At 36.2% G+C, this 12221-nt stretch overlaps 1 protein-coding gene across 2 annotated transcripts in view; it reads right to left on the bottom strand.

Annotated features, from left to right (window-relative positions):
• Nucleotides 1–12221, bottom strand: part of LOC104593334 (sister chromatid cohesion 1 protein 4-like) — a 69200-nt gene that overhangs the window by 17551 nt on the left and 39428 nt on the right. For both annotated transcript variants that reach the window (XM_010253090.3, XM_088891334.1), the window contains 4 exons: nt 6401–7452; nt 5921–6319; nt 5636–5783; nt 4894–5030 (listed from right to left, as the gene is read on the bottom strand). In XM_010253090.3, coding sequence (XP_010251392.1) covers nt 4894–5030; nt 5636–5783; nt 5921–6319; nt 6401–7452 — 1736 coding nt within the window. The remainder of the gene's footprint in view (nt 1–4893; nt 5031–5635; nt 5784–5920; nt 6320–6400; nt 7453–12221) is intronic.

Raw genomic sequence — 12221 nt, 5'->3', positions numbered from 1 at the left:
CGAACTGTTGCAGTTTTTGGTTCAGCCCAAGTGAAGTCTATCTAGTGTTCTACCAGCACTGTCAACACTTCTACCAGCATAGAAATGTGGCAAACAGCTCCAAGTTCAGGGTGGTTATCAGTCTGAAACCCCTCACCACTGCTGTGAGATTACCTAGGGAGCTGCCAGCTCCAGATTGTTCAGCACTGTGAACCCTAGTTGAGGACTGATGTCAGCAGTCCTAGTATTGGCCGCAAGGAAGGGCACTCTCCTTACAGTTGCAGTACTCAAAGTTCAAGTGGAGTCTGCATAGCACAATAGTTGAGAACCCTTAGCTTCAGGTCGGTTACCAGCCCAGAACTCCTTGCTGGCTGTTGTAACTAAACTGTTTCAGAACTGTGACAGTCTCGGCAAGTCTGAAACTGTGTTGAGTGCTGTCAGAACCTGCTGTGATCATTTCAGCTAATCAGATCTGCTCCAGAACTGGTTCAGAAGCTTCAGAACTGCTTCGACTATTCTTAATCAGTGTCACCTACACAGTGGCTGCAGTCAAGATGTCTTCCATACCCAGAGATGTTTCTTCTAGAGATAACAGGTCTGCGGCAAGTGGGAATTTTGTCACCAGCAACAATGATGACAACTCACAAAATACACCAACAGTGTCTTCTTCTCCTATGGGACAGGTTGTTGATTCCTCTGGAACTAGTACTTTGGGCTTCACTGCTAGTGAGGTTGAGGTCCTTAGCAGGGCATTAGCCCGTCTAAGAAATAATTCCTTTGCTTCTACATCTCTTGCTAGATTAGGTACAGCCTCTGCCTTCAGTGCCACTGGCTCTATTGACTCTACTTCTTGGGTTATTGATTCCGGTGCTACTGACCATATGACACATATGTCTTCCCTATTCTCTTCATATCATTTGTTGTCTGGTCAGAATAAGATGAGAGTTGCTGACAGGTCCTTCTCCACTATCTCTGGAAAGGGAATTGTTGACCTAAGCAAGGACCTCTCTCTTAAATCAGTTTTACATGTTCCCAGTCTTACCTCAAATCTTTTGTCTGTTTCAAAACTTACCAAAAATTTGAACTGTAGTATAACCTTTTTTCCTACTCATTGTGTCTTCCAAGACAGATTGACAAGGAGAACGATTGGGTGCAGTCATGAGTATGGAGGCCTCTACTACCTTGATGCAGACATCGGCTCAGCCTTACAAGCATCTGCAGTTAGTAATCCGGAAAGTGTGGAGTCAATAGCTAAGCTGCATCTTTGGCATGCTAGGCTAGGTCATGTGTCTTTCTCCTCATTAGAAATGTTGTTTCCCGAATTGTTTAAGGGCATTCCAAGTCAGAGTCTAACCTATGAAGTATGTCAAATGTCAAAACAATGTAGAACTGTGTATCCAATTTCCAGCAATGAAATTTGTACTCCTTTTGATTTGGTTCATTCTGATGTCTGGGGCCCTTCACCCATTGTTTCCTTTGATGGCTTCCGGTACTTTATCAGTTTTATTGACCACTACTCTCGTTGTACATGGATCTACCTGTTAAAAGGACGGGATGAAGTACCACGGATAACCATGGCATTTTGCAAGATGATTGAAACACAGTTTAATAAGAAGATTAAGCAATTCAGGTCAGACAATGCTGCTGAATACTTTGAAAAATCCTTGAACTTATTCATGGAAGATGCTGACATACTACATCAGTCATCCTGTGCTTATACTCCTCAGCAGAATGGGGTAGCTGAGCGCAAGAGTAGACATCTATTGGAGACAGCTCGAGCCTTACTATTCCAGCACAAAGTCCCCAAGCAATACTGGTCTCAAGTTGTACTTTCTGCATCATATCTGATAAACTGGATGCCATCTAAGGTGTTGGGTATGAAAACCCCTTTCTCTGTTTTGTGCCTCACTCTTCCAGACTTTCCCCTTCCTCCTCGGGTCTTTGGTTGTATATGTTTCATACATGTGAAGGATCCAAAGAAGACCAAGCTAGATCACAAGGCTACAAAGGGAATATTCTTGGGGTACTCTCCTACACAAAAGGGTTACAAGTGTTATGACCCTGTCTCCAAGAGAAAGTATGTCACCAGAGATGTGGTCTTCTTTGAGTCTCAACCCTATTTTCAGTCTTCTCAGAATCCTCTTAAGGGGGAGACTAGTGGGATGGAAGAGGATTCTCATTCTCCCTCCTTTTTTGTTCCCCTATCTGCCTCGGGTCTTCCATCCTCTCCTCCTACTCCTTGTTGTGACATTCCGGGTCAACCCAGTGAGGCTCCCACTGTGCTGGTTACTTCTCCTGATGCTGCAGATGTTCCTGAAGGCTCTAGTGGGCAACAAAAAGAGATACTTACATACAACAGAAGAAAAAGGGGCCCTCAACCTCATGACAGCAACCAATTGGACTCGGATCAATCTGTCTCTACAATCCAAGGTAATTTCAACTCTCATACTTCTGATTTGGATCTTCCTATTGCTCTCCGTAAGCCTATCCGCTCTTGCACCACCCGGCACCCCATTGCTGATTTTGTTTCTTACTCACATTTATATCCGACCTATCACTCCTTTGTGTCTGTTCTTTCCTCTATGTGTGTTCCTTCTAGGTACTCAGAGGCTGTGTCTGATCCAAGGTGGAAAGAAGCTATGAATGAAGAGATGAAAGCCCTAATGAAAGCAAGAACTTGGGAATTAGTGGATCTGCCAGAGGGGAAGACCACTGTTGGGTGCAAGTGGGTATTTACCGTAAAGCACAGGGAGGATGGGTCCATTGAAAGGTACAAGGCCAGACTTGTGGCAAAGGGGTTTACTCAAAAAGAAGGGATTGACTACAAAAAAACCTTTGCCCCAGTAGCAAAGCTCAACACAATTCGGGTTCTATTATCACTAGCAGCAAATTTTTCATGGGAACTTCATCAGCTGGATGTGAAGAATGCCTTCTTAAATGGTGACCTTCATGAAGAGGTATTTATGGAACCTCCACCAGGCTATGACTTTAGTAGAAAGGTGTGCAAACTGAGGAAAGCATTATATGGGTTGAAGCAATCTCCCCGTGCATTGTTTGAGAGGCTCTGTGGGGCCATGAAGAAAGTGGGGTACACTCAGAGTGGTGCAGACCATACCTTGTTCATAAGGAGACAGGATAGCAAACTTACTGCACTCATTGTTTATGTGGATGATATGGTAATTACCGGGAATGACTTGGAAGAGATAAAAAGACTGAAGGAGTTTCTAGCTTCTGAATTTGAGATCAAAGACTTGGGTCATTTGAGATATTTTCTTGGGATTGAAGTTGTCAGGTCAAGAGAGGGAATCTACATATGTCAGCGGAAGTATGTTCTTGACCTCCTAGAGGAAACAGGCATGATGGGGTGCAGGCCAGCAGATACTCCAATGGAACAGAATCATGGCCTGCAGGAATCAGTAGGGGAGGACTACTGTGATAAAGAGAGATACCAAAAATTGGTAGGGAAGCTGATATACTTATCCCTCACTCGACCAAATATTGTTTATGTTGTGCATGTTGTCAGTTAATTTATGCACTCTCCAAAGATTCCTCGTATGAAAACAGTTGAAAGGATTCTCAGGTACTTGAAGACTTGCCCAGGGAAGGGAATTCTCTTCAGGAAAAACAATAGAATTGAAATTGAAGCCTACACTGATGCAGATTGGGCTGGGTCTGTTGGAGACAGGAAGTCAACCTCGGGTTACTATACATTTGTGGGAGGACCTGGTCACATGGCGCAGTAAAAAGCATAATGTAGTGGCTAGATCAAGTGCACAAGCAAAGTATCGAGCTATGGCCCACGGGGTTGCTGAACTCTTATGGCTCAAAACTCTGCTTAATGAACTTGGCATTAAGGCTGAAGGTCCTCTCAAGCTGTATTGTGACAATAAAGTTGCCATCAACATTGCCAACAATCCCGTGCAGCATGAAAGGACAAAACATATTGAAATTGATCGGCACTTTGTTAGAGAAAGAATTGTCTCGGGTGAACTCTGTGTGCCTTATACTCCATCTGAGATGCAAATTGCAGATGTACTGACTAAAGGGCTGGCAACAGCAAAGTTTAGGGACATGCTTGGCAAGCTAAACATGATTGATATCCATGCTTAGCTTGAGGGGGAGTGTTGGATTGAAGTCTTTGTATGTATGAGTATTCGGCTGATAAGAGTTCTTATTAGCCTATACTTAAGTTTAAGTTGTCCTGTACTGGGCCTTTGTTAATGGGCCTAATCCTGTTTAATGTTTTAAGTTGTCTGGGTGTCCCATCACTAATCAGGGGCATTCTAGTAACTTCCTGTATCATTGTACTACATCATAATATAAATAATAGTACTGTCGACTGAGCAGTGCAGTTCGACATTCCAGCATCTCTTCTTCTTATTCTTCTCTTTTCTACTACTTCGGCTATAGTAATTTAGCTTTCAGATAGTAGTATTCATCCACAGAAAGAATTCCAAACCAAGGTTCAAAATTTCAATACTATACACCCCATATCTTTTGGGCCCCGATATGCCTGTTTACAGGTGTTTCAGGACCCCACTCTTTTAATAAAAAAACTGTTTTGTAACTCCCCAAAAACCAATTTTTGAAAAAAAACTAAAAAAAGTATGTATCTGCATGTATCTAAATACCGATACGCCTCTGCCAATACACAGGCATATCGATTTTTTGAACCTTGTTCTGAACTAGGTCATCTCCCAAAATGAATACCCTTTTTTCTTGAAAAATGAATAACCATTGTGTCTCCCCACTAGAACAAATATGAAACTTTCTTCCTGTAATGAAAACATAGTTAAATAGATCCAACACTATGATAAACAAAGAGTCAGGTACATGGAGCTTTCCTTCGCACATGGCCATACAAATAAAAGTCATAGGAAGTAATCTACCATGCAACAAAATGACAGAACTCACCAGTAAATATAGGTTCACTGAAAATCTCCACTTCTAACAAATTCTTCTGAATCATCCAAATTTCAGAATGAGTACATGGAGCTTTCCTTCGCACACGGCGTATGTCTTCAGTATTTGTCAACTGTTGTCGTATTGTACTTATGTGGGGAAGAGAAAAACAAAGGCATCAAAATGCAAGTATATTGGCTGCTAATTAAGTAACTATAATTGAAATTTACTCTAAATAACTTCCACAATATCACATGTGAAAAGAGAATAGATTGCAGCATCAAACTCTCAAATATATACAACAGTAGTACAGAAATTAGCCTTTCATGTGCATGAAACTCCATATAAATATAGTGTTTATGAATAAATAGAGACCATTCCATCATTATACCCCATCTACTGGACAACTAACAACCAAATACCATAACTAGAAATGTTTTTCTCTGGTCAAAACAACCCCATGGCAAGAAGAAATTTCAAAATCAAAGGTAAAGAAAATAAAAGCCAATTAAGTAAGGCTGAAAACAAATTTAGAAAATAAAATCACCATGCTATGGAAGGTATCAATATTGTCTATGGATCCTGCACTCCAAATTGATAATTAGGCAGGCCACATAGTTTGGGATAACATAATGGTAGAAGATAATACAAATGCCAAATAGAAGATCTACCCAAAAAGAAATAGGAAAAATGTGAGAAGGCAATCATTAGACAATATAATCTACAACAGACCACAGAGATAATGGAAACATACTCGCCATGCAAGACCATGCTATCATCCAAAGGCACCTTCCTCTTAGTAACACTGCTCCTGGGTGTTGCTAACCGGGGGCGTTTTGAAGACGCTACTTCATGTATAGGAGGAGTAGGCCTTAACTTCAAAGCCGAAGTTCTTCGTCCAACTGAGGTCAATGTTTTAGTTCAAGTCATAACCACACAGCAATCAAGTGATACATTATTAGTGCCGCTGGAAAGGTAACATGATTCAATGTCATGCTTGAGTACTTGAATAACATAAAAAGCAAGAATTAGTCAATACCTAATATGGACGACAATAGATCATCATCATCAGGAATAGACTCAACAGTTCTTTTGGATTGAGGCACCCCAGAAAGCTTAGTTGATTTACCACTCTGAAGAGCTGGTGTACTTTCCATAGAACAGCGCTTCTTTCCAGAAAGAATTTTGACACCATCCTCACTACCCTCACACTCTTGTACAGTCTCTTTTTCTGGAGTTGGCTCCAGTAATAAATGGTTTGGCAGGGAAGTGACCTCAGTGGGAACTGAAAGTAGTGTTTCAGGTGCAGGCATGTCATTATCCAAGTGCCCATCCAGCTTAACGTGATTTTCCAGAATGTCCTCTGCTGGACGAGGCACTGAACTTGCATCAGTCTCTAATGTTGTGTCCACAAGAGTTGTTCGTTGACACACTTCACCTGAAGAACGAGAACATATTAGAACAACAAAATAGCTAATACTTATCATGCCATTATATTAATAAGAACCAATCAAAATACCTTGTACAGCTGAAACTCCAGAAGTTTGAAGGTCTTCTTCCCTTTCTGACAACCCATGCGAACAAAGCCCCATTTCTCTGGATTCAGGCACATTATCTGCTAAATTACCATCTGACAAAGAGAATGAATCAGATTGGTTCTTCTGGGAACTGCATGCCTGAAGAGCAGGATTACAACCACAGGACTTTTCAACAGAACCAACTGGGCTCAAAATCTGGGAGTCTTGTGATCTCGTACAACTTTTAGTTTGAGCTTCACCAAGCTCATGCCCACCGTCAGACCCCAACAAAAGGTCTGGACTAGATGGCAATGCACAAGTAGGGGTACATGCTTCATTTACAACTCCTGTGGGATCCTTGTTATTCATAGCTCCATTTTGTAAAGCTTCTGCCTGCTCCTGACCATCAGCTGCAGTTATAACTCTATCTGAGCATTCTGACACAGGAGAAACAGGTTTTGGTTGTTCAACTAGAACTGAAGTGGGTGAAGAAATAGTACGGGAAACATCTGGAGCAATGTGGTCCATGCCCTCTGCAGCAGATAGAGAGTCCCCTGGTTGCTTTGCTTGAATTGACTCTTCCATTAATCCAGGGGTAAAAGGGGCCTGAGCACACTCAACCAAGTCTTCTGAAGGATTTGAAGATGGACGGTCAATTGGTTTACAAGGAAAATCATCCTCATTTTGATCTGGGTTTTGAATAGGATCACCATTAAGAATACTAGAATCATCATCTCTCTTTGGATCACACAGATCAGAATCAATCTGTTGGGCCTGAGCACACTCAACCAACTCTTCTGAAGGATTTGAAGATGGACAATCAATTGGTTTACAAGGAAAAACCTCCTCATTTTGATCTGGGTTTTGAATAGGATCACCATTAAGAATACTAGAATCATCAGCTCTCATTGGATCACACAGATCGGAATCAATCTGTTCTCCAAGGCCACCCTCTACCATGATTTCAACGTCAGCTGTCCCCTCAATGGTTTGCTCATCATCAATATCCACAGTAAAAGGTGTCATGGGTTGGCCAGATGCCTGAAGATCCACACTGGAAGCAAAAAAGGCAAATAATGTTAACTAAACCTTTCATGCTAGATGCAAAAACTATGGAAGAAATTAAGATTTTTCATATTCTTGAACAAGGGGGAATTTTCAATATTGAGAGATTTTTACTATAGTAATTTTGAGTTTTTTCTAATTTGTTGGTGTCCTGGGAACAGAGCTAAGTTTCAATCTTCTAGAAAATTACTATTCTTAGTAAAATCGAAATTACTATTTTAAGTATTTTTAAGACTTATATTTTCAGTAATTTCCAAAATCACTAATTACAGTAGTTTCTGTAATTACCATTTATAGTAAAATCATGACTTAATTTCTGGTTTCTTAAAAAATTAATAGAGAGGTTTAAAGGAGTTCAAGTTTGAATAGCGAGTTAATATTTTCACCAAGGAGTTGCCGTTTTTGATTTCTTACTAGTCTACAAAAGAATATCAACAGGTCTTGTAAGGTACGTATTATATTCTATTCTATTGCTTTTTTCTGTTATGACCTGAATAAAGAGTTCACTGTTTCTATCAATGTTCAGAGAACCGGAAAAGGGAGACATTCACGGTTCATAGGTTCAACCACGGTGAAACTGGAGGTCGAACCGTGATGACATGCCATATGCATATATATTTTGTAGGTCATGTAAATACTACATATAATATATTTTACAAATACCACCACACTTATGTGGTGGACAGATGGCCAGTTTTAAAGTTACTAGTAAAAGTGTACGCGCATTGCACGTGGCAATATCAAATGATGATGATGATAATCGTCAACAACCAAATGACCATACTGATTGAACCATTCACCAATTTAACCAGGAAAATGGACTATGATTAAGACACTAATTCTTTATTTTCTTTGTATTTTAGCCATTTCTATCTTTACTAATAATAATTCTTATCTTTCAAACATATTTTTGTTTAATATGAAGAATATATAATATTAATGCATGTTCAAATTTTTCTATAAAACTTATAAAAAAATTATATATTTTTACTTTTTATTATTTAATTTATGAGATAATAAAAATTACTTATTTACCAAGAGGAAATGTAATTCCAATATATTGTTCGAATACTGTTTTTAATATTGTCGTCAAATCAATTATATATATAAATATATATATATCATTTAGATATAATATATATGTTATTTATTATTTATTTATTTATAAATATGTTATTTATATTGCATTTTTGTAAACTTCTTACATGATGAAAATAGTTGAAAAATTACTTATAATTTTTGTTTTTCTTTATTTCAACTATTATATTTTCTTTTCCTTTTATTAATTTATTGATTTTAAATTAAATCGGGTCGTCTCAGATTCGGATATCCAACCTAATGATTGGATTCATATTTGAATCAATATTTATGAGATCTTATCAGATCTTCAGATTGAATCAAATTCAAATATATTGGTTAGTGGGGTCATGTGTTAGACATTAATGCTCTTTATTTTTTATCCTAATTTTTATCCCATTTTTACCATAATGAAAATAATTTTCATTAATCACACTTTTTATATGATGAATATATAACATTATAGAATGTACCCAAAATTATCAACAAATTTCTACATTTTCTAGAATTTTATGTATTTTATTATTTAATAATAACATCCATTTGACATGGATAGTTTAACCACTAACCCATCACTTGGATGGAAAAACCATTTTGCATTTTTGGTTGATTTTAAATCATGTATTCCATTTTCATCACCAATAAAAGTAATTCTTATTTTTCACATTTATTTTTGTTTAATATGGTGAATATATAACAATAGAATTGTATCAAGATGCTTTATACAAAGCTTATATTTTTCTTTGTGTTTATATATATGTATGTATGTATGCATGCATGTATGTATATATGTATATATTTAATATTTGTTACTTAGTTATAACATCATAGATTGACTCATTTGACTCGGAATATTAGATCATTGACCTTCCTGCCATCTAGATATGGAAATGGTTTCATTTTCAAACTGGTTTTAAATTTTGCATTTCATTTATATCATTGATAAAAATAATTATTATTTATCATACTTATTTTTGTTTATATTATATATATATATATTATAGATGTGCCCAAAATTGTTTCATATTTTTTTGTACTATTCTATTTAAAAAATATATTTTTAATTATATATCATGGGATAAACTATTTGACCTGAAAGGTTGAACCACTAACCCACCCCTAGATAGGAAGATGGTTTAATTTCCCATCGGTTTTAAGTTATATATTTGATGTCCATCATTAATAAAATTATGTCTATTTTATCATAGTTATTTTTTAATATAAACGTGTCCATTTTTTTTCAAATTTTTTTCTATATTTTTCGTATTTCTTATATTTCTAAATTTGTATTATTTATCTATGACATCATGAAATTATCCATTTGACCCAAATGGTTGAATTACTTACCCACGACCTAGATGGAAAATATGATTTCATTTCTAGGTTTACTTTAAAAATATAAAATTTCATTCTATTAATATTATTTTGTATGGATTTATTAGTGGAATTTAATGATGATAAATAAAAGTATTTTTTATATTTCTAAATTTGTATTATTTATTTATGACATCATGAAATTATCCATTTGACCCAAATGGTTGAACTACTTACCCACCACCTAGATGAAAAATATGATTTCATTTTTATGTTTATTTTAAAAATATAAAATTTCCTTCTATTAATAATTAGGGAAATTGTCTAAAACTCACCATGAGTTTTCAACATTTCCCTTAAACTCACCACAACTTTTCAAAATGTCTAAAACTCACCATGTCAGTAAGTTTTTATTTTCCAAAACCCACCTTCCGTTAGTGCACCGTTAATGCTTCTTAACAGAAGTGTCCATGTCAGCATAAATAACAATTTTCATGACCAAATTACCCTTGAATGGCGACGAGTTAGAGGAAAAACGGTCTTTTCAGTTTTCAGTTTTTTTATTTTTCTGCATTTTTAGTGTTTTGTTATAATTTTCAATGTTTTTTATAATTTCTGTTTTTTTACATGTTCTATTTTCTACAATCTATAAATTTTCCTGTATTTTTTGTTATTTAGTTGTAATTTTTGTGTTTTTTCTATAACTTTTGGTGTTTTTTCTACAATTTTTATTTTCTGATTTTGTTTTTCAATTTCTATAGTTTCTATATTTTGAAAATAGTTTTTTATTTTGTTTGAAATTTCTATACATTTTTATATTTTTTGTGATTTCTATGTTTTTATGTATTTTATATTTGAAAATATTTTTTGAACTTTTTCCTTTTTTCATGTCTAAATATTAAAATTGTAATATATTAACACTCGTTAATTTATGTTGTATATATTTTATATTTTTCTATGAAGGTTAAAATGGTAATATACCAACACCCGTTAGTCTATTTGACATCAAGTTAGTGACATGGTGAGTTTTAGACATTTTGAAAAGTTGTGAGTTTAAGAGAAATGCTGAAAACTCATGGTGAGTTTTAGACAATTTCCCTAATAATTATTGTGTATGGATTTATTAGTGGAATTTAATGATGATAAACAAAAAAGTATAAATGTTGGATTCAATGAGAATGTGATTACTTAATGACTTAAATGTGAGACTTAATGAGAGGTAATTGAATGTATTTAATGGTATTCTTTTAATTACATTTTATGCCCTTTCAATTGAGATGAACTAAATTCAAGAGGGGTATTTTAGTAAAGAAAAAATCCAGAAGCCAATACCTCCCCATTCACACTTTTATTAGTATAGATTAAAATAAATGATCAGGGTTCAAGTATCTTAACTCACATTTTCTTTCAAATATGTATGTATTAAAGCAATATATACATTAAATGGGCACAAATAAATCCAAATAAAGAGATGGACTAATAGCAACAAGACAATACACATAAATAAGAGGTCTTAGGTTCAAGTTTTGTCATTACCATTTTGAAGTTTCTATTCATATTGTGACGGGGGCAGTTTCATAAAACCGGATCCAATTTACCGCTTTTCCAGTTAAACCGGCCAGTCAGCCGGTTTTGGCCTGTTTTTCATGAATACCAGTTTTAAAGGTATGGCTGAACCGACCAGGTCACGGTTCAACCCTTTCAACCAGCCAGTCCAGACCAATTTTCTAAACAATGGTTTCTATTTCTACCATAGCCAACAGATAGGGACCATTGCCTGGTATAATGGTAAAATCACATGGTGACAAGCACAAGAATACAGATTTGAGTTTGGATGTTAAAGGTTAGGTACTGACATTAGTTACTGGACATTGTGTTGCTACAAGAGACAAAATTAGCTGATTTGGATAGAAGGTGGACTAGAAGCTTGTGGAGTTCAAGAGTAATTTGGACCTCAGCCCCTTCTTGGGGAACTTCAGGGGGGAATTGTTTCTTTATGGAGGAATGAAGCAGTGGGGCCTATGGAGGAATTGATTGGTAGGTTTTCAATCTCAATTAAATTTAGAAGCATGGAGGATAGATTCACTTGGATTTTAACTAATATTTATGGACCAAATAGCTATAGGGAAAGGAACAAAATGTGGGGGAGCTATATTCGATTTAGGACTTATGGGGTGGCCCTTGATGTCTAGGCAGGGTCTTTAATGTAATAAAATTTTCTGATGAAACAAGTAACCCCCAACAGTCAATTACAACTAGCATGAGGAACTTTAATGAATTCATAGAATTTTGTGAGCTAAAGGAGTCTCCCCTACTATAAGCCAGATTGACTTGGTTTAATTTTCAAGAAATCCCTCTTTACTCAAA

This window comes from Nelumbo nucifera, chromosome 7, assembly GCF_055504915.1.
Source record: "Nelumbo nucifera cultivar China Antique chromosome 7, China Antique-T2T, whole genome shotgun sequence".
Lineage (NCBI taxonomy): Eukaryota > Viridiplantae > Streptophyta > Magnoliopsida > Proteales > Nelumbonaceae > Nelumbo > Nelumbo nucifera.
This window is presented reverse-complemented; position numbering and strand designations above follow the sequence as displayed.